This window comes from Eptesicus fuscus, chromosome 22, assembly GCF_027574615.1.
Source record: "Eptesicus fuscus isolate TK198812 chromosome 22, DD_ASM_mEF_20220401, whole genome shotgun sequence".
Taxonomy (NCBI): domain Eukaryota; kingdom Metazoa; phylum Chordata; class Mammalia; order Chiroptera; family Vespertilionidae; genus Eptesicus; species Eptesicus fuscus.
In genome coordinates, this window is record NC_072494.1 from 5,670,386 (window position 1) to 5,695,028 (window position 24,643).

General features: G+C 44.2%; 2 protein-coding genes across 3 annotated transcripts; one reads left to right on the forward strand and one right to left on the reverse strand.

Moving 5' to 3' along the window:
* Positions 1 to 7,766: 7,766 nt before the first annotated feature.
* On the reverse strand, positions 7,767 to 14,461 carry TAF13 (TATA-box binding protein associated factor 13). Its single transcript, XM_008147101.3, has 4 exons — positions 14,381 to 14,461; positions 13,345 to 13,423; positions 10,292 to 10,389; positions 7,767 to 9,348 (listed from the first exon to the last, which is right to left on the reverse strand). The coding sequence occupies exons 1-4, from the start codon at positions 14,405 to 14,407 to the stop codon at positions 9,178 to 9,180; spliced, it is 375 nt and encodes a 124-aa protein (XP_008145323.1). The 5' UTR covers positions 14,408 to 14,461; the 3' UTR covers positions 7,767 to 9,177.
* A 3,585-nt stretch (positions 14,462 to 18,046) lies between these two features.
* Positions 18,047 to 23,624, forward strand: TMEM167B (transmembrane protein 167B). 2 transcript variants are annotated; one of them, XM_028153996.2, is made up of 3 exons: positions 18,047 to 18,265; positions 20,065 to 20,254; positions 21,228 to 23,624. In XM_028153996.2, exons 1-3 carry the CDS (start codon positions 18,256 to 18,258, stop codon positions 21,424 to 21,426), a joined length of 399 nt encoding a protein of 132 aa, XP_028009797.2. In that variant the 5' UTR covers positions 18,047 to 18,255; the 3' UTR covers positions 21,427 to 23,624. The 2 variants fall into 2 exon arrangements, with proteins under 2 accessions (XP_028009797.2, XP_008145324.1); XM_008147102.3 differs by having other exon boundaries at positions 18,072 to 18,265; positions 20,065 to 20,196.
* Positions 23,625 to 24,643: the final 1,019 nt, after the last annotated feature.

The following is a 24,643-nucleotide window of genomic DNA, read 5'->3' on the forward strand; positions in this document are numbered from 1 at the left end:
GGGTTTTGTTTTGTTTTGTTTTTATATTTTAAATTTATTTTTTACAGAGAGGAAGAGAGAGGGATAGAGAGTTAGAAACATCGATGAGAAAGAAACATCGATCAGCTGCCTCCTGCATACCCACTACTGGGGATGTGCCTGCAACCAAGGTACATGCCCTTGACCGGAATCGAACCTGGGACCCTTGATTCCGCAGGCCTACGCTCTATCCACTGAGCCAAACCGGTTTTGGCCAAGGGGTAGGGGTTTTTTTTATTACCCCTTTGGGGTGTAAGCTCCTTGGCAGCAAAACCTTACTGCTTCCCACCCCTTCGGTGCAGTTTGAGGGCATCCATTATCCAAACCACGCTGCATCTTGGAAGAGCATCATCTGGACCAATCCAGAAGCGAAGAATGCAGGGTTGATTTCGTCTCAAGAATGAACTTGTAACGATAAGAACTCTTAGTTTTTCTTCGTCAAAAACGCTCTGGGTATTGCCTAGTTGTGTTCCCAGTTGGCAAACTCTAAGGCCCTTGAATGTCTATCGTTTGTTTCTAGCCAGAGCCTTCTGAGTCATTTATACTCGGTGTATAACTAATACTCCACAAACATGCATGATGCTCAAATGAACTGAATTAAGCATTCAGGGGGCTGTAAAACCATGTAGAACTAGGGGAGAATGCAGTGACACAAACCTGTACTAGCCAAGAGTGACCTGCGGCCTCCCAAAGTGGGGGAAATGTGGTAAAAAGAGACTAGTAAGAATAAGCATCAAATTGGCCCTAGCTGGGTAGCTCAGTTAATTAGAGCATCACCCAGATATGCAAAGATTGCAGGTTCAAGTCCCAGTCAGGCATGCCAGAATCAACCAATGAATGCATAAATAAGTGGAACAACAAGTTAATGTTTCTCTCCCTGTCTCTCTCTCTCAAAACAATTCTTTTTAGAAAGAATAAACATCAAAAACATTTCTGGAAAGGGAGAATTTGATCCAATTCAAAAAGAATTGCTAGCTTGACGCAAAGGTTTTAAGGAAAATATTTATAACCCTGGTCTGTGTTTCTCAGTGGTTAGGGCATTGGCCTAGCCACCCAAGGTTAGATCCCCAGCCTGGTCAGGGGAGTGTGTGTGAGGCAACCAATTGATGTGTCTCTCCCACATTGGTGTTTCTCTCTCTCTCTCCTTCTCCCCCTCCCTATCTCCCTTCCACTCTTTCTAAAAATCAATGGCAAAAAAATATCCTCAGGATTAACAAAAAAGAAAGAAAATATTTCCAAATTCAAGGAAAACAATTATAAGCACAAAAGCTGAACTGTAAAACTTCAATTGTCTAGTCCTGATGAACTCCTGGAAGAAAATAGTCATTAAGAACCCTCTCAATGATAAGTGACCAACAAATAAACAAAACTTCATGTTACCTCAGGGGTTGATCTCTAAAACCAAAACAAAAACTGCATAATGTTTATATTAAAACAGTGGGCAGATAGGATATATCCTGGAAATAGTTTGTCAGTTACTTAGCCAGTATATTTCACCTGAAAATCCACTTCTCAGTCTTGAGTCTCAAATAGCAGTAGTTGCAAGACGCAGAACCTTTTAAATATTTACACATTCAACGGAATCTAGAGTTACTAATTAGGGGCACTCTGACAAACATGCGACCACCTATTAGGGTCAGGGTGCTATAAAAGAGAGAGAACCTGACGTGTGGCACTATATTGGTTTGGGCATTCATTAAGCACAGAATGAAGCATTTGCCTGTGTTCTCATGTAAACCTCACAATCTCCCTTCAAATGCCTGTTAATTATTCCCATTTAGAGATTAAGGGGGAAAACTTACCCAGAGTCAAACAGCTGACACGTAGCAGAGCCAAGGTTCTAAGCATTCTGACACTTAAAATCTTCTTTTTCCACTCTACTTCCCTCCGAAACAACTGGAAACATTAGCTTCGAGAAAATGGACTTTATTCTGTCAAGTAGAGGGAATAAAAGGTCTTATATCCCTCATCTTCTACAGCATGGTGTCATCTGCATCTCAACTTTCAATAAATAGCAATCAGAGTTGTTAGAATATAATATAATGGTTATATAATATAACCATTATATTTCCAGAAAAGGGGGATGGGAGGAGGAAAGACGAGGCACTGAAATACAAGACATCTAGTACATCTTATCACTTGTACTCTGACAAATGCATTGATTGTATATTTGCTTCCTAGTGTAACACCAAGTGTTACACGACAACCTTAATAGCTGTTAGCCTAAGGTATCAGCTTTCCTCCTGTACTCGGCCACACTGGTTGCGATTAGATCTGCTTGTCTTTCACTCTAGTTGCTGCAAAGCGGCGAATTGTTCAGGAAGGACAAGGCTTTCTCAGATGAATGACTGTCCTTAGGTCCCGGGGTTCTGCCTCAGTCATTCGCCAAATATCTGAGGGCCTACTCTGGCTCAGGAACTAGGTTAGGCATCATTTGAAAATGCAGGTTCTAACTTGACAGAATGACTCAGGGTGCCTTGTGACATAAATGCCTGCAGGCCAAGGTGGACCCCTTTTAATAGGATTCTCAAATCTCACTTCTGAAAAGGGGAATAGAAGTTTCTGGTTTTCCCCAAAGAGTAGAAAGGAGTCTGAGGACAAGCCTAAGTTAGGAAATCTTGCCTCAAGCTGTTCAGGGGAAGTTCAGTGGGGATGAGGGAACTTGTTTTAAAAGCTCTCCTCTCATCGTTAGAACGAACACTCATAAATACGCACACCAAAGAGCTGTCTGCTTCCCAGCCAGCAGTGCCCGGTTCTGGGAGAACAAAGTACCTCCACTGGGGCTCCTCCTTCAAGCAGGTCCAAGGACCATGGAGGCAGAATACCAACTCTATCAGAGCTCCTGTCTAGACCAGACCCTATACAAAAGCTTACATTAGATGTGAATGGGTAAACCCCATAAAGAAAACCAGGCAGCCCAGCTGGTGTGGCTCAGTGGTTGAGCATTGACCTATGAACCAGTTCACAGTTCGATTCCCGGTCAGGGCACATGCCTGGGTTGCCGGGCTCGGTCCCTAGTGGGGGGTGTGCAGGAGGCAGCCAATCGATGATTCTCTCTCATCATTGATGTTTCTATCTCTCTCTCCCTCTCTGTAATCAATAAAAAAAAGAAAAAAGAAAAATAGGCCTTCTCTCTCCAGGGTGCAGACCTATGCCATTCCCTCTCCCCTCTCCTTCCCCTGCAGGCACGCATCCCCTAACTTCTAGGGGCCTCCTGTGACTTGCAACCAGGGGAGCAATGGGCAGTGGCAGCTCGTCCTGGGCTAACTCCCTGAACCCGTGTCCAAGGCCCCCTTTTCTGACTGCCCAGTGAGCCACAGCAGCCCCGCTGGGCTCTCCAGTTGCTTCTATGCCCTTCCTGGTTGCACTCTCCTGAGCATGTTTTTGCTGCGGTCAATAAATTCTTGCTTCCTTTTCTACACACAAAAAAAGGAAAAATGCATTCTTGTTTTTTTCCTTTATTTTCTTATTAAAATAAAAAATTTTTTTTAAGTTCTTGGTTTTCAGGCACGATGCTCAGTGTTGTCGGCTCTCAGGAGCAACTCTAAGGCTCCCTTGAGAACTTGGAAATAAACTGTCCTTTCTGAATTACCGCTGAGATCAACATTTCAGTAAATTAGAGTAGAAATATGCAGTCACCTTAAAGCCTCCAAACAGCCGGTGTTTGGGTGGTGGGTGGGTGTTGTCAGTGGAAGCGAAAACTCAAGCCCCATTTCCAGTGTCAGTAACGAGGCCATCTTGCAGGTAGGACCCCAGGCCCTGAGAGCCGATATTCCTGTTTCTGTTTTAACTTTATCCTTATCTTGCCTGAAGCCTAGGCAATGAATTCGTTTAACTCCCCTCATTTTGATTCACCTTCATAATTATGTTTCCGTTTCCCACATGGGTCTGCCTAGAGAAGGGAAGAGTGCTGGCCACAGCTGCAAGTTTTCCATCTGTAAACTGGCATCCATTTTCCCCATACCCTGGTGTGGTGACCTTGGTTTCGGAGATCCACCCCGAGAGACGCTGATGAAATCGGTTTCTGAGCTGCAATCCTGAGAATCATCTGCCCTATAGAGTACATTCTCCCAAGTAATGCAACCTCCTGAGGCCTCCTGGGAAGCAGCCAAGTGACTCTCCAGACAACGCCTCTCTCCATGGATGAGAGGCCAAGGGAACTATTTCCCTTTTTTAAAAATTTCTACTTGGAATTTTATTACAGTTTTTAGTTAAGAAGACCAGTTTAAATACAGTCAAACCAACAATTTCAAGTGCATCACTGCTGTGTAGTAGACATTCTGCTTGAGCATCTAACAAACATGCTCTCAAAAAAAAAAAAAAAAAGGTATGACTTTTTTAAAGATAGAACTACACTTAAAACAAAGTGGGGGAGGGGAGCTATTATGGATTCTAAAATATTTAAACATACCAACCAAATTCGGTGACACCTTGTTTAGAGCCTTTTGCAAACAAACTGTGTTAGGCAGAGTAACAGCCCCCACCCCCAGGGGCCTGCGTATTACCTTACATCGAAGAGTCTTTGCTTGTGTGATTAAGTTAAAGGGCCTTGACCTGGGGAGAGTAGCCTGCGTTATCCAGGTGGGTCCATTATAATCACCTGGGTCCTTAAAAGCAGAGACCCTTTCCCGGCTCGGTGGGAGGGAGAGATGACCACGGAAGAAGGGTCAGCGGTGCAACAGGGCCAGCTCTGAAGATGAGAGTGGACCAAGAGCCAAGCAAGGAATGCTGCCTCTAGAAGGTGGGAGAGGCAAACGAGCAGATTCCTCCCTAAAACATCCAGAAAAGAACGCCCTGCTGGCCCCTTCATTGCAGCCCGGTGAGGCCCATGTCACTTTCAACCTAGAACACCGGTAAGATATTGGTTTTGTTCTAAGTCACTAAATGTGCAGTAACTTGTTACAGCAGCAATAAATACTAATACATAAACTCAAAAAGATACTCAAGAGATTTTTTCCTTTTTCTTTTTAATATATTTTATTGATTTTTTTACAGAGAGGAAAGGAGAGGGATAGAGTTAGAAACATCAATTAGCTGCCTCCTGCACACCCCCTACTGGGGATGTGTCCGCAATCAAGGTACATGCCCTTGACCGGAATCGAACCTGGGACCCTTCAGTCTGCAGGCCGATGCTCTATCCACTGAGCCAAACCGGTTTCGGCTCAAGAGATTTTTTTCTTTTTAAGCAGGGGTTGGTTATTAGATGGAATATTAAGGAATTAATGTTAATTTTTGTTAGGGTATAATAGTATTTGGACTACCTTTTAAACTCGTGTTAGATTTTCATACTGAAGTATTCCATAGATGATATGATTCAGTATCTGACATTGGCTTTAAAATACTGCCCTTCTCACCTCAAAAAATAGTTTGAGAATAGGTAAGATGTTAAATTAGCAAAAGGTTAATTGTCAAAGGTGGGGCTCATGATATTATCTTCTTACTGTGCATACTTGAGATTTTCCGTAAATTAAAAAAAAAGTGAACCAACCTAGGAGAGACCACTTGTGTGGTAATGAAAATGTTATATATCAACACTGTTCAGTGCAGTAGCCACTCGTCATGGAGCTATCGAGCACCTGAAATCTAGCTAGTGCAATAGAATACTTTTAGTTTTATTTATTTTAATTAGCTAAATAGCCCGATGTAGCTAGTGGCTACCCTATTACACAGTGCGGCTCTAGATACGGGAAGAGAGCCATGAATATCCACATTCAGTTAGTAAGTCAGCTCATGAATCAAGTCAGTGCACATCTGTTATTTTTGTCTGCCCAGCCTCTTTCCTTTTCCTGCTAATAGCAGTACCCAGCTCCCTCCCCACGCCGAGCCCTTGTTCAGCAGAGGTGGGGCTGGAGACCAGGCTACGGCACAGCTTCTTCCTGGCCACAGTGGCTGGTCCAAGAGTGACCAGAGCCGTGGCCATGTGCTCCTCACCTGGAACTCTCTGCATTAGGAGGTGAAGCCGCTCCCCCGACTGGGAGTTTTATGGATGGAACCCCAGAGCTACTTCCTTGCCATCATGTTCCCTGACACACTGAGGTTCCTGAGAGAGTAAAGCCAAAATGTGGATAAAGATGGAAAGAATCTGGATTCTAAAAATCCTTTTCCCCCTTGTTTCAGTTAGATAAGCCAATCAATTATATTTTTGTTTGTTTGTTTATGCTGTTTTTGAGTTCAGTTCTATCACCTGCAACCTAAAAGTCTTAATATAAATTCCCATAAAAATACTTCTTAGCCCTGGCCGGTGTGGCTCAATTGTTAGGGCATCAACTTGTGCACTGAAAGGTTGCGGGTTCAATTCTTGGTCAGGGCACATGCTAGGGTTGCAGGCTCCATCCCCAGGAGGAGGTGTGAGGTATGCAGGAGGCAGCTGATCGATGTTCCACTCTCAAATAGATGCCCCCCCCCCCTCCCTTTCTCTCTCTCTCTCTCTGGGAAAAAAAAAAAAAACAACAAACAAAAAAACTTATTTGTGAGGGTCATTAGCAAAATAGTAAGGCTAATGGCACTGCTATCTAGACTGAATTGTGCCCCCCAGATTTTGTATGTTGAAGCCCTAACATCCCCCTCCCCCACCCATCTGACTGTACTGGAGACTGGGCCTTTAAGGAGGTGGCTAAGGTTAAATATGGCCATAAGGGTTGAATCCTGATGTTACGGAGTGCTGCCCTTTTGAGAGGAGGAAGGGACCACAGAGCTCTCAGCCACGTGAGGACAGTGAGAAGGCCGCTGTGTACCGTCCAGGAAGAGTCCTCACCAGAACCGACCATGCGGGCACCGTGCTCTGGGCCGTGTGGCCTCCAGAGCGGGGAGAAAGGACTCTTGTTTGAGCCGCCCAGTTGATGACATTTGCTAAGGCAGCGAGCAGACCAACACAGGCACCCAGTACAGCCGCCCAGGGCCGGTTACTACCAGTTCCTTCTTCAGGGTGACGTGGACCCTGACTAGAAAAAATTGTGACATGTTAATGTTTTATTATTCTGCTCCCATTCTTTTCTTTTTTAAAAAATATATTTTTATTGATTTCAGAGAGGAAGGGAGAGGAAGGGAGAGAAGAGATAGAAACATCAATGATGAGAGAGAATTACCGATCGGCTCTCCCACACGCCCCCAACTGGGGATCTACCCCGAAACCCAGGCATGTGCCCCTGACCAGAATTGAACCCGGGACCCTTCAGTTCACAGGCCGACGCTCTATCCACTGAGCCAAACTGGCCAGGGCTCTGCTCCCATTCTTGATTTCAGCTTAGTCTGGAGTCGCTTTTCAACTGGTTTTTACTTTTTTATTTTAATTTTGCTTTAATATATTTTTACTGATTTCAGAGAAGAAGGGAGAGGGCTAGAGAGATAGAAACATCAATGATGAGAATCAATGATTGGCTGCCTTCTGCACACCCCACACTGGGGATTGAGCCCGCCACCTGGGCTTGTGCCCTGACCAGGAATGGAACCGTGCGTGACCTCCTGGTTCATAGGTCGACGCTCAACCCCTGAACCACACCGGTAGGGCTGGTTTTTACTTTTTTAAATAACAAAAAGATCAGCCCAGCTATCTTGAATCTCACTATCAATTGAAGTGCATTATACTAATAGTATAGAGATTTTAGTGAGATTAAGCCGCTAGAATTGTATTTTAAGTGGGAGAAAATGCTGATAAATCACACACAGTCAAATTATAGTATTGATCTTTTTTAATTTTTCAGACTTTAAATAGGTTAAGAAAGTAAAATTCTCCTAAGTACTGATTCATAGGTGTTCAGGAGTGGCACACATTCAGTTTCAAAGTAATATTCAGTGATCCCTCTAAATGCAATTGTAATCCTGAATTTAAGCTAAGTGCAATAATAATTTAATACAATAAGCTAAATACACACAAAAGCTCTATATCCTGATCTACAAAAGTAGTTTCCATAGCCACACATGGTTTAGTCAAATACACATTTCCACAATGAACAAGTACTAACAAATGTTAATAAAACACCTAAATACTTGTCCTGCCGTCAGCTTTTTAACAATGCCATTCCTGCTACTGAAAGCATTTATTTTTATACAGAAGGGAAGTCTGGCCTGGGAAGAGGAGTTTTCTTAAAACTTGACTAATAGTATAAGCCCAAGAGGTTTTAAATCAAAAAAGTCTTCAACATGAAGCACTCACATGAACCTTTTAATTTCTCCCTCCCAAAAAGCATTCTATCCAAAGGAAAGAATATTAAAACAGAATATTACCTTAAGACAGATAAACACTCCTACAAAAGACTGTATTTTCTTCTACCATCTTCTCCTTAAAAGAAACACAAACCATTTCACTATCTTTTAATAACCTCTCAGATTACTGCAGTCTTAAAGCTTTAAGTTTTAATGATCATGTCTTAGCTATCAGAAAGTCAAAGATGCCATTTAGAGTTCACATATTAAAGAGCATGCCCTGGAGGGGGAAGCTGGAGGGGGTCAAAGGGGAGAAAAAGGGGACATATGTAATACTTTCAACAATAAAGAATTATTTAAAAAATAAAATAAAAATAAAGAGCATGCCCTACAACGGCACAAATACACCTGATACATAAATACTTCATTGTTTAGAATTCAGCGGTCGCCAACCTTTCGGACCTCACGGACCACCAGTGGTCCACGGACCACCGGTTGGCGACTGCTGGTTTAGATAGTCAAAAGTCAGAAGGTACTACATGGTTTGCAAGATCCTTTAACTTATGTATGGTCATTAAAACCCAATAAGTAATTCAGGTATGGTTGTATAATGGCAGGTAGTTAAAGGCTCCAATATCACTTTTTTTTTTAATTTTAAAAAATATATATATTTTATTGATTCAAGAGAGGAAGGGAGAGGGAGATAGAAATATCAATGATGAGAGAAAATCACTGATCGGCTGCCTTGGGGATCCAGCCCGCAACCCAGGCATGTGCCCTTGACCGGAATGGAACCTGAGACCCTCCAGTCCACAGGCCAATGCTCTATCTACTGAGCCAAACCGGTTAGGGCTCAAATATCACTCTTATGTAGAAGACATGAAAATAAAGGTGGGAAACTTTGTGCTTCTCCACCTTTCACTTACATCGCTAGTTATCGGGACCTTACTATGGAAAACATGGTTATGTATGTGGTCTCCCCAGAAGATAAGGAAGCTTCAGCAAGTTCAAAAGTTGTCAAGATCCATAGTTTGCTTCATCAAATGCTTTTCTAGCTCGTTTCAATTCTTCATTCATAGTGAGCAAATCTTTAACCCTGGCAAACTTCCGCGGGTCCTTCCGAATCAAAAAGACGATATCTTCAACTTGTACCCGCCCTTGTCTTCCAATTGACATTGCCTTGTGAGTCTATTGCAAAAAAGCATATTAAATTAAATTGATTTTTAAAAATGTAATATTTTACTGTTTTAATTTGCATGTATTTATCATTCTTTTTTAAATTTGCATGTTTAATACTGGTGAGTTTGAAGATTTTTCTCTTCTATTATAGTTATTCATTTGTGAATTATCTTCTATTCATACCTCTATCCACTTTCTACTGTGTGATTAGCACTGTTTCTCTTAATGCTTTAATATTTTTAACATTTTTTAATATTAAGGACACAAAAGCTTTCAAATTTACTGATGTTTTTGTTTAATTTTTGATATATTTAGTTTTTGCCTTCAATGTGTAAAATAATTTTGTAATTTCTTTGTAATCACCCATTTCATTTAAAATTTGTGTCCATCTCAATATTGGCGGCTTTCTTAAAATCAAATCTCACCCCCTGTCGTTATATATTTATCCTGTGCAAAAGCAAAGGTTCATCATAGCATTATTCCTGATGACTAAAAAAGGGGAAACTAAATATTAAGGCTTTATATAAATTTGAGCACATCCATTCAATTTTATGAAACCATTAAAAATATAGTGTTATGCAATGACATGGGGAAAATGTCCTAGGCTTACCTAAATGGAAAACAACAAAAAAACAGGTTATAAGACTGTATATAACTATATAATTTCAATTTTATAAATTTTAAAAATATATGCAAAAAGACAAAAGAATATTCACCAAAATCTTAGCATTAGTTGTCTCTATAGTAGGTGTCTCATATATGTGTATGTACATAGACACACATATACAATCTCCATTCCTAATGATAAATAGTAATCAGTAACTTCCACAAAACAGGCACTCACATGGATATCTTGTTTCTAAAGGGTGCCATAGTTCTAGTCTTATCTATAAATTTGAATTTAAAATCTTTTTTTCAATTAACTAAGACCAATAACAAAAAAATATCTTACCATTTCAGTGATGAACTCTATAACAAGGTCTTCAAGAATATCCACTGACTCAGTATAAGGATTCTGGTCATCCCCAAACCCATACATCATACATCGTACTGTAAAAGAAAAATCATTCTTATTGGACAACTTTAATCACTTGATCAATACTTTTTTCAAATTAGAATTGAACCAAGTTGCCCTGGCCAGGTGACTCAGTTAGTTGAGAATCATCCCGTACACCAAAAGGTTGTGAGTATAAGTCCCAGTCAGGACACATTCCTAAGTTGTGGGTTTGATCCCCAGTGAGGGTGCATACAAGAGGCAACCAAGACCTAGCTAGTTTGGCTCAATGGATAGAGCGCCTGGCCTGCGGACCAAAGGGTCCCGGGTTCAGTTCTGGTCAAGGGCACGAACTTTGGTTGCAGGCTCCTCCCTGGCCCCGGCCCTGGTCAGGGCTCATGCAGGAGGCAACCAGTCAATGTATTGCTCTCACATCGATGTTTCTCTGTCTTTCCCTCTCTCTTCTACTCTCCCTAAAAATCAATGAAAAAATATCCTCAGGTGAGGATTAACAACAACAACAACAACAACAACAATATATATATACACACACACCATTTATATATTAAAAAAAAAAGAGGCAATCAGTGTTTCTCTCTTTACTCTCTCTCTAAAAGTCAATAAAAACATATCCTCAGGCGAGGAATTAAAATGAAAATTATAGAGCCTGGCTAGTGTGGCTCAGTGGTTGAGTGTCGACCTATGAAACAGGACAGCAGTCGCCAACCGGTAGTCTGCGGACCACTGGTGATCCGTGAGGTCCGAAAGGTTGACGACCGCTGAACCAGGAGGTTAGAGTTCAGTTCGATTCAAGGTCAGGGCACATGCCTGGGTTGCAGACTTGATATCCAGTAAGGGTTGTGCAAGAGGCAGCCAATCAATGATTCTCTCTCATCACTGATGTTTCTGTTTCTTTCTCTCTCTCTCTCTCTCTCTCTCTCTCTCTCTCTCTCTCTCTTTCTCCCCCTTCCTCTCTCTAAATCAATAAAAAAAAATATAAAAAATATTAAAGTTTTGATGACATGGGTAAAGTAATGTTTGCCAGGATTCTCCAAAAATAATAATACCCTTATTATTTTTCCTGAAGATGTAGACTTCACTAGTAGGGAAATATATTTCACTGGAAAACATATCAGATAGGAAGTATGTAAACTGTATTTGGTTAAAGGGTCTGTGAAGACAAACAAATACCTGTGAATCCTTTGAAAGTTTCTGTTACATTAGCAAAAAAAAAAAATTTTTTTTAAAAGGATCAGGAGAACAGATCTTAGTAAGATATATTCCAGTAAGACAAGCTGTGAAGATTCCAAATTCTTGTCATCATAAAAATAAAGCAATCCAAGAAGAATAAAAGTTTCTGCTAAGAACCGACTACGCAAGCATCACTCTGGGGTGCCCTGGTGTAGGAATCCCTTCGTATGCTGACAAACAAATGGAGTACATGGCATCAGAGATGGAAAAGGGAGCAGTCAGCTTTAGGTGAGGAACCGAGATAAGGAGAGGAATTTGAGTGGTAAAAAAAAGAGAGAGACAGAGACATAATGGCCTGCAGTTTCAAGAGCCTTTGGGAACTGTTTACATCTGACTCAGCATCAATGAACCAGCTATTCAAGTGCTGCCCTATTTGTCAATACTCAGCCATAACTATACGTAAGGGAGCCGGAATGGGAGATGAAGAGCAAATTCTCATGGTGCCTTTCAGAATCTGGCCTGGACCAGTCCCTCCTGCTGCTGACAAAAAGGGTCAAACCTGTCGACGGAGGGAGTAGAATGGAGGGCGGATACCTTATAATCTCTATGCCACTATAAGACCCTGCACTGTTCACCACCTTCCTGCCTCAGTCCAGCACTCCAATTTAATTTCCAGGCTCAGCATGTTCCAGGATTCATCCTAACCTTTGGTCAAAAGTCCCTGCTTCTATTGCTGCAAAGGTGTGGGACAAGGGAAGAAATGGAGGTATGTTCTTAGGCCTTGAATCAAAACACTGATCACATTTCTTCACTTGAAAAAAAAAGTGTGTGTGTGTGTATGTATATGAATATACATCCTATATATTAAAACACTAATATGTAAATTGTCCCCTCGGGTGGTCGTTCGACCTTTCGCTATGATGTATGCTGACCACCAGGGGGCAGTGCAGAACATGGCGGGCGTTGGCAACGTGGCACTGGCAGCAGGCAGTCATGGAGGCGCTGCCGGCCCCAATGGGCCCTGAGGAGAGTGGGACCAAGAGGGACCGGAACTACGGCAGGATGGTGGAGCAGGTGAGTGGGCAGCACCAGGCCAAAGTGGTGCGAGCAAGGGCCCAACTGCCCCGCCGATGGCGAGGAGTGGCAGTGGTGGGAAGGGGGTGGGCAGGGCCGCTGCCCGGCTCCCAGGCACTGAGGGAGCCAGGCAGGAGGCCTGCCCCTATCAATTACCCTGTACAGGATGGTGGAACAGGTGAGGGGCTGGCACCAGGCCAAGGTGGGGTACCAGGTAGGGCTGTGAGGCTGGGGGGCATGAGCTGGGGCCTGATCTCTTCAGGCCACCCCGAAGGACCCCACCTGTGCACAAATTTGTGCACCGAGCCTCTAGTATTTATATATGTGTGTATGTAAATTGTGGTTAGGATCATTACTAGCCATGATTCACAAATTAAACAGAACTATACAGGCAAGTCTGAGAATAGTGTCCCTACAGGGAAACAACTCAGAACAATAAACCTACTTTGCTTTTGTTTAAATATATTTTTATTGATTTTAGAGAGAGGAGAGGGATAGAGAGATAGAAACATCAACTAGAGAGAAGCCGACTGCCTGCGTCCTGCACGCCCCCTACTGGGGATCGAGCCCACAACCCATGTATGTGCCCTGACCAGGAACCGAACCATGACCTCCTGGTTCATGGGTCAATGCTCAACCACTGGTCCACATCGGCCAGGCCAGAACAATATTTATTAATCTACTTTGAATGCACATGTCCAAAACGTTTTATCATCTAAAATAAAATAATTGTAAATATTACTTACATTCTTTAGAAAAAAGTCTCTTTCTTTTACCCTGCCCACCTTCTGCACCTCCTCCAATTTCTTCATTTTCTTCCTCAAACTAGAAGTTAAAATGCATACAGAGAAATGTCGAGTCATTGCACTGCACCGATTTTTTTAATAATTAACATTTCCCCTCCACTTTCAACACTGACAGCACGCCAGGAAGTCTAACGCAAGCAGCAAACACTCATTAAACCACGGCATTTTAGCCCAGCCTCCGGCTCAGGCAGCAACGGCTTTGAAAATGTCCCTAATAAAGAATCCACCGGCCTCTCCCGGAAGAATCCCATTCACTACCCTTTTTCCCCCCCAACCAACCATGGTGGCCTCTTGCTAGGCAGTTTTACTAGAACAAGAGCTGGTCCTGAATCAAAGCGAGGAAAGACTGCAGTGCTGGGAACGCTCCTTCAGTAAGCCTTCGCCCCACTTAATAATGACATGAACCCCGAGAACCAGAATTAAGTAACCTGCTCTCGGGCAATAGAAGTTGTGAAACCCAGCTTCCGACTTCCGGTCCATACGCGACAGTAAGCGGACAGTGTTGTTAGCAGCTGAACTGCTGGTTCGCAGGGAGCGCTAACAAACATCCGCTCTGATGAACATAACCAATGGATACAAGACACTGGGGGGGGGCGGCAGGTGAAGGCATATGCTGGGGGTAGGGGAGGCTGGGGGGAGGTCAAGGGGGGGAAAAAGGAGACATATGTACTACTATTTGTAATACTTCAAACAAACAAACCAAAAAACATTCGCTCTGACCCCCGATGACTCTCTAGGCGTTACAAGGGGGGGCCTGGCAGGTATGGACCCAACGCAAAGGTAAGGGGCCGCCTTCCCCTCGTCCCTTCACGTCCTAAGAGAGTGACCGGAAGGGAAAGGCTTGGCACAGCGTCGAGCCCCCGACTCTCCCGGCTTAAGTCTCTCAGGAAAACAGGCCCGACTCCCACCTCGGCCTCCGCCCCTGCCCCCGGGGGAGGGAGGAAAAGAGCGGGTGGGGACAGAGGCGGTCACTCACAGTGGGGTCCTCTTCCTCATCCGCCATCCCGCGGGCCAGCCCACAGCGCCGGGCCCGCCTCGCTCCGCGCCGGCTTTTACTACTTCCGGCGCCGCACTTCCGGTGACGCGCTGGCTTGGGCGGGGCCTAACCGGGCGGGGCCGGAGGGGGCGGGGCGTACCGTGGTCCCGCCTAAGGGCGGAGCCGAGACGCTCTTTAGGGACCTTGGCATGAGCTCCTGGCTCTGAAACCTCGAAGGACTTAAACGGCAAAGAAAAGGAAGCCCTGGCGGCGTGTACCTGGTTGTCACCCTAAATGTGCTCCTGCATGTGGGGTCCCCACTCTCTTGATTCGGGGCTGCCAAGCAGTGGATGGATGGTTATGGGGCTAGCCGCCGGTCTGGGGCTGCCCCAAGTGTGTGTGTGAACCATTTCAACAACTTAGAGTTCCACTGTTATGCAAGCCAAGCTTTGTGCTGGTTCCTGGGGATATTGTTCTTTACTACTAGTAAAGCTTCGAATTTTCAACCCCACCGACCCATTCTCCAGAGAGGGGAGAAAGCCTGGAAATGGAGTTGATTGTACTTACATGAGGCATAAAAACCCCGATAGTAGGAGGTTCAGAGCCTCCAGGGAGGGGGAAACATCCACATATGGGAAGGGGACCTTACCCCAACTCCACAGGGACAGGCGTTTTTCACTTGGACCCTCCCAAACCGCACCTAGTATCTCTCTTCATCTGGCTGTTCATTTGTATCCTGGATCATATCCTTGAATAGACTGGTAAACATAAGTATTTTCCTGAGTTCTGTGAGATGTTCTAGCAAATAATAGAATACAAGGGAGAGGAGGTCACAGGAACCTCCAGTTTGTAGCCAAGTGGGACAGAAGTTGTGGGGATCCTGGGGGCCTCTGTAGCAGGGGGACATGAATTACAGAGATGATATGTGCTCTGGAAGTTTGTGATGGGGGAAGGGGGCCCTTCCAAGAAGGTCTGAGAAGTCTCCTTTGAGAAAGTGAGGTTTGGACTGAGGCCTGAGCGGTGACTGGAGTTAGCCAGTGAAGGAGGGAGGAAGGAGTGTGCTGTGCCCCAGACTTACCCTGTGCTTTCCCATCTCCATGCCTTTGAGCACTTTGACTCCTTTCCTTTCTATTGAAATGCTACATGCCTTTCAGGCTCAGCTAAAATGTCTGCTCCTCCATCAAGCCTTCCCTGAGCTCTCAGCCAAAAGCCCTTTCTCCCTTACACTCCCACAGCCCTGGTTTCATTTTCCTGCAACACTTCTTGCTTTCTACTGTCTTTTCTGGTTATTTATACACCCAGCTTATCTTGTCTACTAAATCTTAAACTTATTAAGATTTGTTTATAATTTTGTTTAAAATCTTAAACTTATAAGATTTTGTTATAATTTCCTCGTTTCTCTTTCATCTCTGAGCTCCCAAAGGTTAGTGCATTCCTGACACTTAAAAGTCCTGGAACAAATGTTTGCAGCAGACATGAATGCCTGTTTGACATCCCTTTTCAAATAGGTTGTAATTCAAATGAAGCTATTGTCGTGAGCTGTGCCTTTGGGGACTGGACTTACTCTTTGGTTAAACCAGAATGCCATCGTCTTGGTCCCCAGGACTGATTAGTGTTTGTCACAATGACCGAAATAACCATAACAAACAGGCCACTGTTCTTGACTGACAGGAGTTTGGCAACAACGGCCATTCCTCCAGTGAAGGCTGAAATGAACTGAGGAGGACTGTCTGAATTGAGTCCCCAGCGGGAGTGGGGGGGGGGGGGTGGGGGCTCTACTTATTTCTCACAGTTAGGCTGCAAGAGCTAGTGACCCAGGCTTTGGCCTGATGTGAGGCTCTGAGGTGAAAGAAACATTAATGCTCGAAACAAAATCATCAAAAGATCCGCATCAGTGACAGCATCCTAATCTGAGACTGTGCTCACAGGAGGGAGCTTTGAAGTCAGACAGACCTAGGTTTGGATCCTAGCTGGCAATGTTATCTCACTCATGTTCCTTCTTGGAGCCTCAGGTTTCTTCTTGAAAAAATACTCGGCAAAATAGTGAGAACCAAAGATAATGTCCTTTACACACACATGCCTGTGCTCTGCTAAAATGTGTTTATTCATGTATCTTCTCCTATAAAGTTTGTTCCCTGAGGGCTGGGACCTATTTTTACTTTTATTTCTGCAAATCTAGCAAAGTGCCCAGCATGTAGTAGACACTGGTAAATATTTTTTTAAACAAACAACAAGAGTAATAGCTAACATTTCTGGGGCACTTCATGCCAGATGTTGTAAATAATAACTCGCTGAATCCTTCAACAACCCTAGAAAGGAACAACCATGGTATCCCAATTTTACAGAGAGAAACAGAATACTATAATTTTTTTAAATATGAAATTCTTGGTATAACTGATTTTGAAATAAAAATCAGGTGAGATTTGCTTTATATAAAAACAGGTAAACTACTTTATAAAAATTGGGGAAAAGTGTGGTGGAGGGGAAAGTAAGAAAGAAAATATGAATGAGTGGGAAGAAGGAGTAGGAAGGAGAAGACACATGAAAAAAGGAGAAACAGAAAAAGGTAATTTCTGAGCAGAGTGAAAAATAACTGCGTAATCATAGGTCTTTCACTGTCCTTTGAAATAGTAGTTAGACAACTAATCACTGTGTGTGTGTGTGTGTGTGTGTGTGTGTGTGTGTGTGTGTTGGCATATATCCGGCCTTCTTTTGAGTTTGGGCCCGTCTATCTTCCATTTGTTTTTTTGTTTGTTTGTTTTTTATTCTTACATTTATGTTTATTATCTCAAAGAGTCTGTCCTGCACCCTACCTTTTTGTTTTGCCCCTAGGAGGCTCTGTTGCTTTCCTCCTGCGTGACCAAGCAGGCCACCGCCAGCAGAGGGCACTGGGCGGGGCGGTGAATCCCTTCAGCAGCTTGGCTACCACTGCGGGGTCGTTAACCTTGCACTTTCATCTCCGGGGGACTCGGTCGCTCTCTCCAAGGTCGAGTTGTGTGTAATTAAGTATTTCAATGTACACAATGTAATCTGTGACTCTGTCTCTACCCATCCCCACCCCACACCCTCCCCTCACTAAAAACTCTCGTCAGCTTGTGCAAGTGTTGTGGGAAGCGCTGTCCAGATAATCCGATTTCTGGTGACAGTGGCCGAGGTGATCCCAACATTAACTAAATGCAGGGAGATAATCGAGACTCTCCTGAAACAAACAGGCAATTATCTGAATGTTTCCCGACCACGTGGAGCTTTGTGACCTGAAATAGGAGACTCGTTTTTGTTATAATTTCCTTATTTCATTTCTAAAGTTCAGACGCAGCCTGGCTATCCAGTTTTCCATAAGATGTCAAAGAGCCGCGCGGCAAGGGCAGTCCTGGAGGCCCTTGGGGGCCCCCTCTGCACCCCGGGGGCCAGGGCTCTGGAGTGGAAGCCCGGGACCAAGCCTCCTCTGTGGCAGGAGGGCTGCAGACGTACAAACGTACACAGCGGCTGCCACAGCACAAACTACAGCGCAAAGCTGCCAGTCCTTACCTTTTCACCCGCCAAGCCAACAGGTCAGGTTACCTCCCAGCACCTCTTCCGCGCCGGCACCCGGAAGAGACTTGGTTACCATGGCCACGCAGGACGCCTCCCGGACCACGCGCTTCTTCGTTGGCAGCACGCAAGCCCCGCCCACCTAGGGCTCCTTGCTCGGCAATCTGCTAGCCGCCCCTGATTGCGTTCGGCGCTCGCCTCCCTGCCCTTGCGTCTGCGTACTACGGTTCCTACCCGTCGCTGCGGCCGGGATCGGGAAGTGTCAAGCGGGAGCTGGGTTCCCCCACCTGCGCTCCTGCCATCGCTGATCCCGGACCCCCTAGCCAGGCCCGGGCTCAGCCGCCATGACGAACGGTGAGAGCCAACGCCCAGAGGGGAGGATGTGAGGGGGAGGACGAGGGGCAACGTGGCGGGCGGAGCCGGGACTGACGTGGCCGCTCTCCCCGCCCCCTCCCCGCTCAGCCCTCTCGGCCTCTCTGGGTGCCCTGTCCCCTAGATCCCTCCCCGGATCCCCGGTGCAGTTACCACCTAGCACCCCAGTCCTCGTGCCCACACCCCGCGTCCTCGGTCCCTGCCCTGTGCTTTCCCTTCTCCCCTTCCTAGCCTCCTGGAATGGCCACTCGGGTTGAACTATTGCTTTACCTGCTCAAGTTCAACACCAGGGAAAAGAGGACTTTCCTCCCAGCCCCCTGCGTTCTCAGACTTGCTGAGAGGAGGCTCGTTATGAGGACCAAGAAATCACAAAGGATCTCAAGCCCCACACTTTTGAGGGGTGAATGGAGAGCCTTAAAAAGTGTCTTCTTTTGAAAAAAAAACAAGTGTTCTGTTTGGGTGATTCCATCTGGAGACCCAAGCTTGTGTGGTTAAGGTACTGCCTCTTCTGAAGGATGTGTCCCTTGCCACCCTGTTTATCTGGCCTCATTTCCCAAACAGTGTGTGGACATGATTTCTGAATTCCAGGGAAGGGCAGGAAGCGGGGCTTTTGTAGTCCTTAAAGTCAGCCTTACAGGAAAAGAGAGAGCCTCTTAGGTGGTATGATTTGAGGGGCACAGGAAAGCATTTCTCAAAAAGCACCAAAGACTCAAATTTCACCTCCTTGTGAATTTTGGCATTGTCCGCAAAAACTTACAGGAGGAGACGACTAGCACATGAAGGTCTCATTCACCATAGAGACTTGGTGGATGTGTTAACTTACTGAACTCTTTTGTGAGTCCTCGCGGTGAGACCGGGAGAAGGCAGGGGGATGGAGGGTGCCAGAACTGGCAGCGGCTGTACATGACCCTTTTGGAGCTTCCTGGCAGTCAGAGATCTGGGGTTACTAGGCACAGGAGAAGGGACATCACCCAGAGCAAGAAATCATCTGAGCCAGGAAATAAGAGCAGTGTGACACATAATAATTACTGAATAAGCTTTAGCTACCCTCTTCCCGTTTTGTGGTTTGATACCTATTTTCTTTTTGCAGTTGGGTGATTTATTGTACATGTACAAGAAATAGCTAAGTCGACATAGAATTGTTCAAAGATTCCCCCACAATTGTTTGTGTTGAAATGTCGAAGCCTCGGGAAGATATATATCTTTTACAAGAATCTCGCTATTCTGGCAGAAATTTGGTTTGTAAGTGGAGGATCATGCATGAAGTGTAAGATAAACATAGGAAAGCTGTAATCGTATGGAGTCTAACGCTTGCGGTTTCCCCTAAGTTTCACTTTTTGCCTTAGCATTTTCTTCAGCAGATGCAGGCCTAAGAGACTTGGCTAAATACCTAGCCGTTCTTTATCACATGAGTGATTGATAAGAAGAATGTGTTTAATTCTGTCAACGGAGGCTCCAAGGATTCTTAGGGCTCTGGCCATTCCTGGGAGGCCGAGGCTACAGAAACTGATGCCCTTTTCTCAGGATTTCTAGTTCTTAAAAGGGGAAGGGAGGGGAGGGCAGGGCTCAGTGAAATTGTTGTAAGGGGGATGCCTGCAAGCAACCTTTGGGAACAGTAAGCTAACTCGCTAGTCCCAGGGCCTGGCTCCCTCGTGTCAGCGGTTGGCACTGTGTTGAGGTTGTCTTCTTGATAGTGTATCACTCTGTGCTCCTTGGTCCCCAGCGGGACCACCTGCCCCCACGTGATGAGCACCAAAGGTTTTCTTTCCTTCCCCTAACAGTGTACTCCTTGGATGGGATTCTGGTGTTTGGTTTGCTCTTTGTTTGCACCTGTGCCTACTTCAAGAAAGTTCCTCGTCTCAAAACCTGGCTGCTGTCAGAGAAGAAGGGAGTGTGGGGTGTGTTCTACAAAGGTAAGAGTCTGTCTGCACAGGAAGGGAGATTGCATCTCTGGATAGTGGGTGCAACGAAGCGCGGGTCAGATGGGCTGGGATTGTACTTCGCTCCACTTTTACATCATTGTTTATTTTAGCGTCGAGGTAATTTTAGTATTTTACACAGAGGAAACGTATATAAATTAAACATTTTTAGACTAGACTGGAATTGTTGGGAAGAATACTTTGCCAATGAAAAGTTTTCCTGAAGTTCTGGAAAGAATATATTGGAGTCTTTTAAGTTTTGACTTCATTAACTCAAATGCTTCTTTAAAAAAATGTAAAAAATATTTTTATTGGTTTCAAAGAGGAAGGGAGAGGGAGAGAAAGATAGAAACATCATTGATGAGAGATTGGGCCCAAAAGGAGACTTCACCCCAATCGGCTGCCTCCTGCACACATCCTACTGGGGATCTAACCCCTAACCCAGGCATGTGCCCTGACCAGGAATCCAACCATGACCTCCTGGTTCATAGGTCGGTGCTCAACCACTGAGCCACACTGGCCAGGCTCCAATGCTTTTTTACATTTTATTATGGGCACCTTCATCTGGAATCCTAACTACCTAAATATGTTAGGGCAAAATATAAACAAACAGCATATTCATCTAGAAACCAGCGTAGTACTTAAATACATTCCCAAGTGGATTCTTGAGACCGTTGGTAGCTCTCTTCATCTGTGACTAGAAATTTCAAAATATCACCTTGAGCCTGGCTGGTGTGGCTCAGTGGTTGAGTGTAGACCTATGAATCAGGAGATCATGGTTCAATTCCCGGTCAAGGGCACATGCCTAGTTACAGGCTTGATCCCCAGTGGGGTGTACAGGAGCAGGCTGTTGATGAGTCTCTCTCATCATTGATGGTTCTCTCTCTCTCTCTCTCTCCCTCTCCCTTCCTCTCTGAAATCAATAAAAATATTTTTTGAAGGGAAAAACTATGTCACCTTGAAAGTGAGGACTAATATGAAGGACAGGCTGTGATTTCTCTTCTCTTTCTCCGTTTGCCCGCTAGCTGCGGTGATTGGAACCAGGCTGCATGCTGCTGTGGCAGTCACCTGCGTCGTCATGGCCTTTTACGTCCTGTTTATAAAATGAATTCCAAAGCACCCATCTCATCAACTGCCCACCAAGGGGACCAGGGTGAAGAACCTGCCTGCGCCTGGACCCAGCATCGGAGAGTTCAGCGAAAATCATCCAAGTCGCCAGGATGACACCGCAGCACCTGCCCCTCCCACCTGGGGGGCAAACTCATGGTTGCAAACATTAGTCCTGCTTCAGGGGACTCCAGAAAGCCATTATCCTTCCATCAGTCCTCGGCAGACAGCACATAACGTCCAGATAAATTGCACCCTGCGTGATAACATTACATACCTCCTGCCTAAAAACCTGTCACCTGTTCTGTTCCTCAGCCCTTGTCAGGATCTTTTCGAACGGAGGCTCATTAGGGAAGGAATAAGCTGTATTCAGATCTCTTGGAAGGAGATACTTTTCAAGACTTGACTTTTTTTTTTTTTTTTTTACTGTTTTGATTTAGATTTGGCAAATTGGAGGAAGGTGGAGGGACCGGGTGGGAGTTGTACAATGCCAAGAAATGTTTCGGCTTCGGAAATTTATCTTTCACATATCCATCTGGCAGCATGAGAGAGCATGGTCCTCATTGCAGAAAGAGAACAGATGAAATCACTGTGCTGTGTGCTGGAGAGTGTTGCCAAGATCATCGGGGCCTACGTAAGACTTGGGAGTTATCTGTCTGTGGTGAGACCAGAAAGCAGGAACTCACAAGAAATAAGGTTTTGTTCACCAGTATCCCCAAAAGGAGACTTCACCCCAACAAATGGTATATGAAAATGAATCCACTGTCTGTTTCCCTAAAGCCTTTTTATATTTTCTAAATTACTGACTGCTACATGCTGTTACTCAGTTTTAAATGCCACCACTAGGGAAAAGAGAAACGATTGAAGAAATAATTATTTAATATATTTGCAGCTAGTGTAGAAGAAATATATCTAGTATATTAGTTCATATTACTAGTAAAGTTGTCTAGTATAAATTGATTGTGATGTCAAATGGAAGTTTTATCATGTTAGCCAAGATACAAGCTTATTCTTTGTTTAAATCTGGTTTATTATGGCAATTTTTAGTCAATTACTTGTTTTTCTTGGCCAACTCTTAATTTTATTCATATTAAAACCCTCTTTAGCTGTCCCTTGTAAATTCTGTATTATATGAACAGGAGAAATTCAAATGAATGAGAGAAGTTGCTGATACTCATAGGCATATTTGAACAATTCATAGAATCCATGAATAAAATGAGGGGGACAACATTTGAAGGGAAGATTTCTCCATTCCCTCCTTGTGTCAGCAAAAGGATCCAGTGTTTTATTTTTGAAGCTTAGAACTTCTTTATTTAAAAAAAAAAAGTTGGTCTAAAATTGTAAAAAGCAGGCATGGACGTAGGTCTACCAGATGAATTGTCCATGAGAGCAAAACTTGACTGTGGACACAGTGACTGTGGTTGCCCCTGTGTGACAGCAAGTTGTCTTTTGTCTTTCTCCAAAAGGACAGAAGCCGCTCGGAAGTTTAGGTTCTAAAATAGGCAGTTTAGTCTTTGAGGATTTCTCAAAGTGCAGAAAGTCATCACATAAACACTACATGTCGAATCATCTCAGAGTTGTGGCTCTTATCTCTTCAGGAATTGGTCCACAGGGTAAAATTTCAGTGATTCATATGCTTTCAGTGCTCATTTCTGAGGATCTCATATGAAAGAAAGGCAGAGGGGAAGAAGAGCTATACCTCGTGGGTGTGAGTTTGGGACCCGTTGGCCAACAGGGGTGTCACTCCCTGGAAATACAAGTTCAGCATGTTTGCACTTGTTACTGTGTAGCTTTAATGACTTTTTTTTCTAATAGGGCTAATGTCTCTAAGCTTAGTGCTTAGAGCTGTTTCATATTTTACACTAGTTCCATTTCACTGTTCTAGTTATTCAAACCATTTTTTTACAGCCTCCTGGGTGGGTCATCTTAACTCTTGAATTGTAATATTTTGAGATGTTTTCATTCCAGAATGTACCAAAAAGTGCACAGAGTGAAGGCAATTTACAGCAAAAAAACAACAAACAACACAGCTTATTTCATTTGACTTTATATACACAGATAAGCAGGAACCTGTTTAACTCATTACTTTGCTTGATGTGTCATATTTTTTGACTGAAAATTAATAGAAGTGGTTCCTCTAAGAGGGTCTTTTAGAGGTGGGAGAATGGGGATAGCAGTATCGCCCCAGACTCATACTGGCATCACCATAAATTCTGTATGCCAGGGTGGCGTGAAGTCAGCTTTTTATAGTTGAAATACAATTTTTTATTCACCACTGTCTGCACAAATTCTTGAAAATAAAATTTCTTTCCCTACTGTTTTTGTCCATTTTATTTATCACATGCTGAAGTTATTGAACTTTGTTCCATATTCCCTTGGGTTCTGCCCATAGTATACCTTTTAGCTTAAATAAATTAATACCATCATTTGTGTTGACCCCTGTGAATGTATCATATAGTTCAGGGTCTATGAGAGCTTTCTCTTTTGGGGGGAGCTGATATATATATACCAGCTTATACTGTATATATCAGCATATATATGTGTGTATATATGTGTATATATGAGTAAATTTTTGAGGTGTATCAAGTAAGGTAGATTATACTCCCCAATACATTTTACCTACTACTGCTATTAAAATATAAGTATCATCTGCTCTTACCAGCCATAAACTTCATTCAAATGATATCAGGTTAACCAGCCACACATATAGAAAACCCTTGAGCCAATGGGATTCCGACACATACATTGGATGCTTTCCCCTATGTGTTTATCCCAACTGCATGGTAAGGCTGGCAAAAGTATAAATTATAACTTCACAAATCATTTTCTACCAGTGTCCGAAAGTCTGATTTGCATCACCCCCCTCTCCCCCCCCCCCCCCGCCCCCACACACACCTATTTCATTGAAAAAGAAGAAGAGCCTGGCTGGCGTGGCTCTATGGTCGAGGATTGACCTATGAACCAGGAGGTCATGGGTTCGATTCCCGGTCAAGGGCACATGCCTAGGTGCTCTGCTTGTAAAAGGAACTAATTCTACTTATAATGGCGTGTTTTTGACTTTACTCATTCTGGAGTTTGAAGGTCTGATGTGTTTTAATGGATATGAAAGTAAACAAAGGTTCAGCAATATGACTGCCACAGCATCAAGTTCTGGGGAGCAAGAGGGCTCCGAGGACAGGGATATGCCTTCCTCCCTTCACTCATTTCACAGCTATCCTGATACCTAATTAGTCTCACTTTCCCTTTGGTAGAAGGCACTCCTGGGGAAGCTGATGTTGGTCACGACCAGGGAAAGGAGTCATTCACCTATTACTGAGATTGAATCGTCTTATAT

Bases quoted from the DNA above. Each gene is read 5' to 3' on its own strand.
- TAF13 (XM_008147101.3), bottom strand. From the start codon at position 14,407: ATGGCGGATGAGGAAGAGGACCCCACT. The intron at 13,424-14,380 runs GTGAGTGACCGC...TTTAACTTCTAG, and splicing joins ATGAGGAAGAGGACCCCACT to TTTGAGGAAGAAAATGAAGA. The intron at 9,349-10,291 runs GTAAGATATTTT...TTTTTGCAATAG, and splicing joins TAGAGTTCATCACTGAAATG to ACTCACAAGGCAATGTCAAT.
- TMEM167B (XM_028153996.2), top strand. The intron at 20,255-21,227 runs GCGCGGGTCAGA...TTTGCCCGCTAG, and splicing joins TGGATAGTGGGTGCAACGAA to CTGCGGTGATTGGAACCAGG.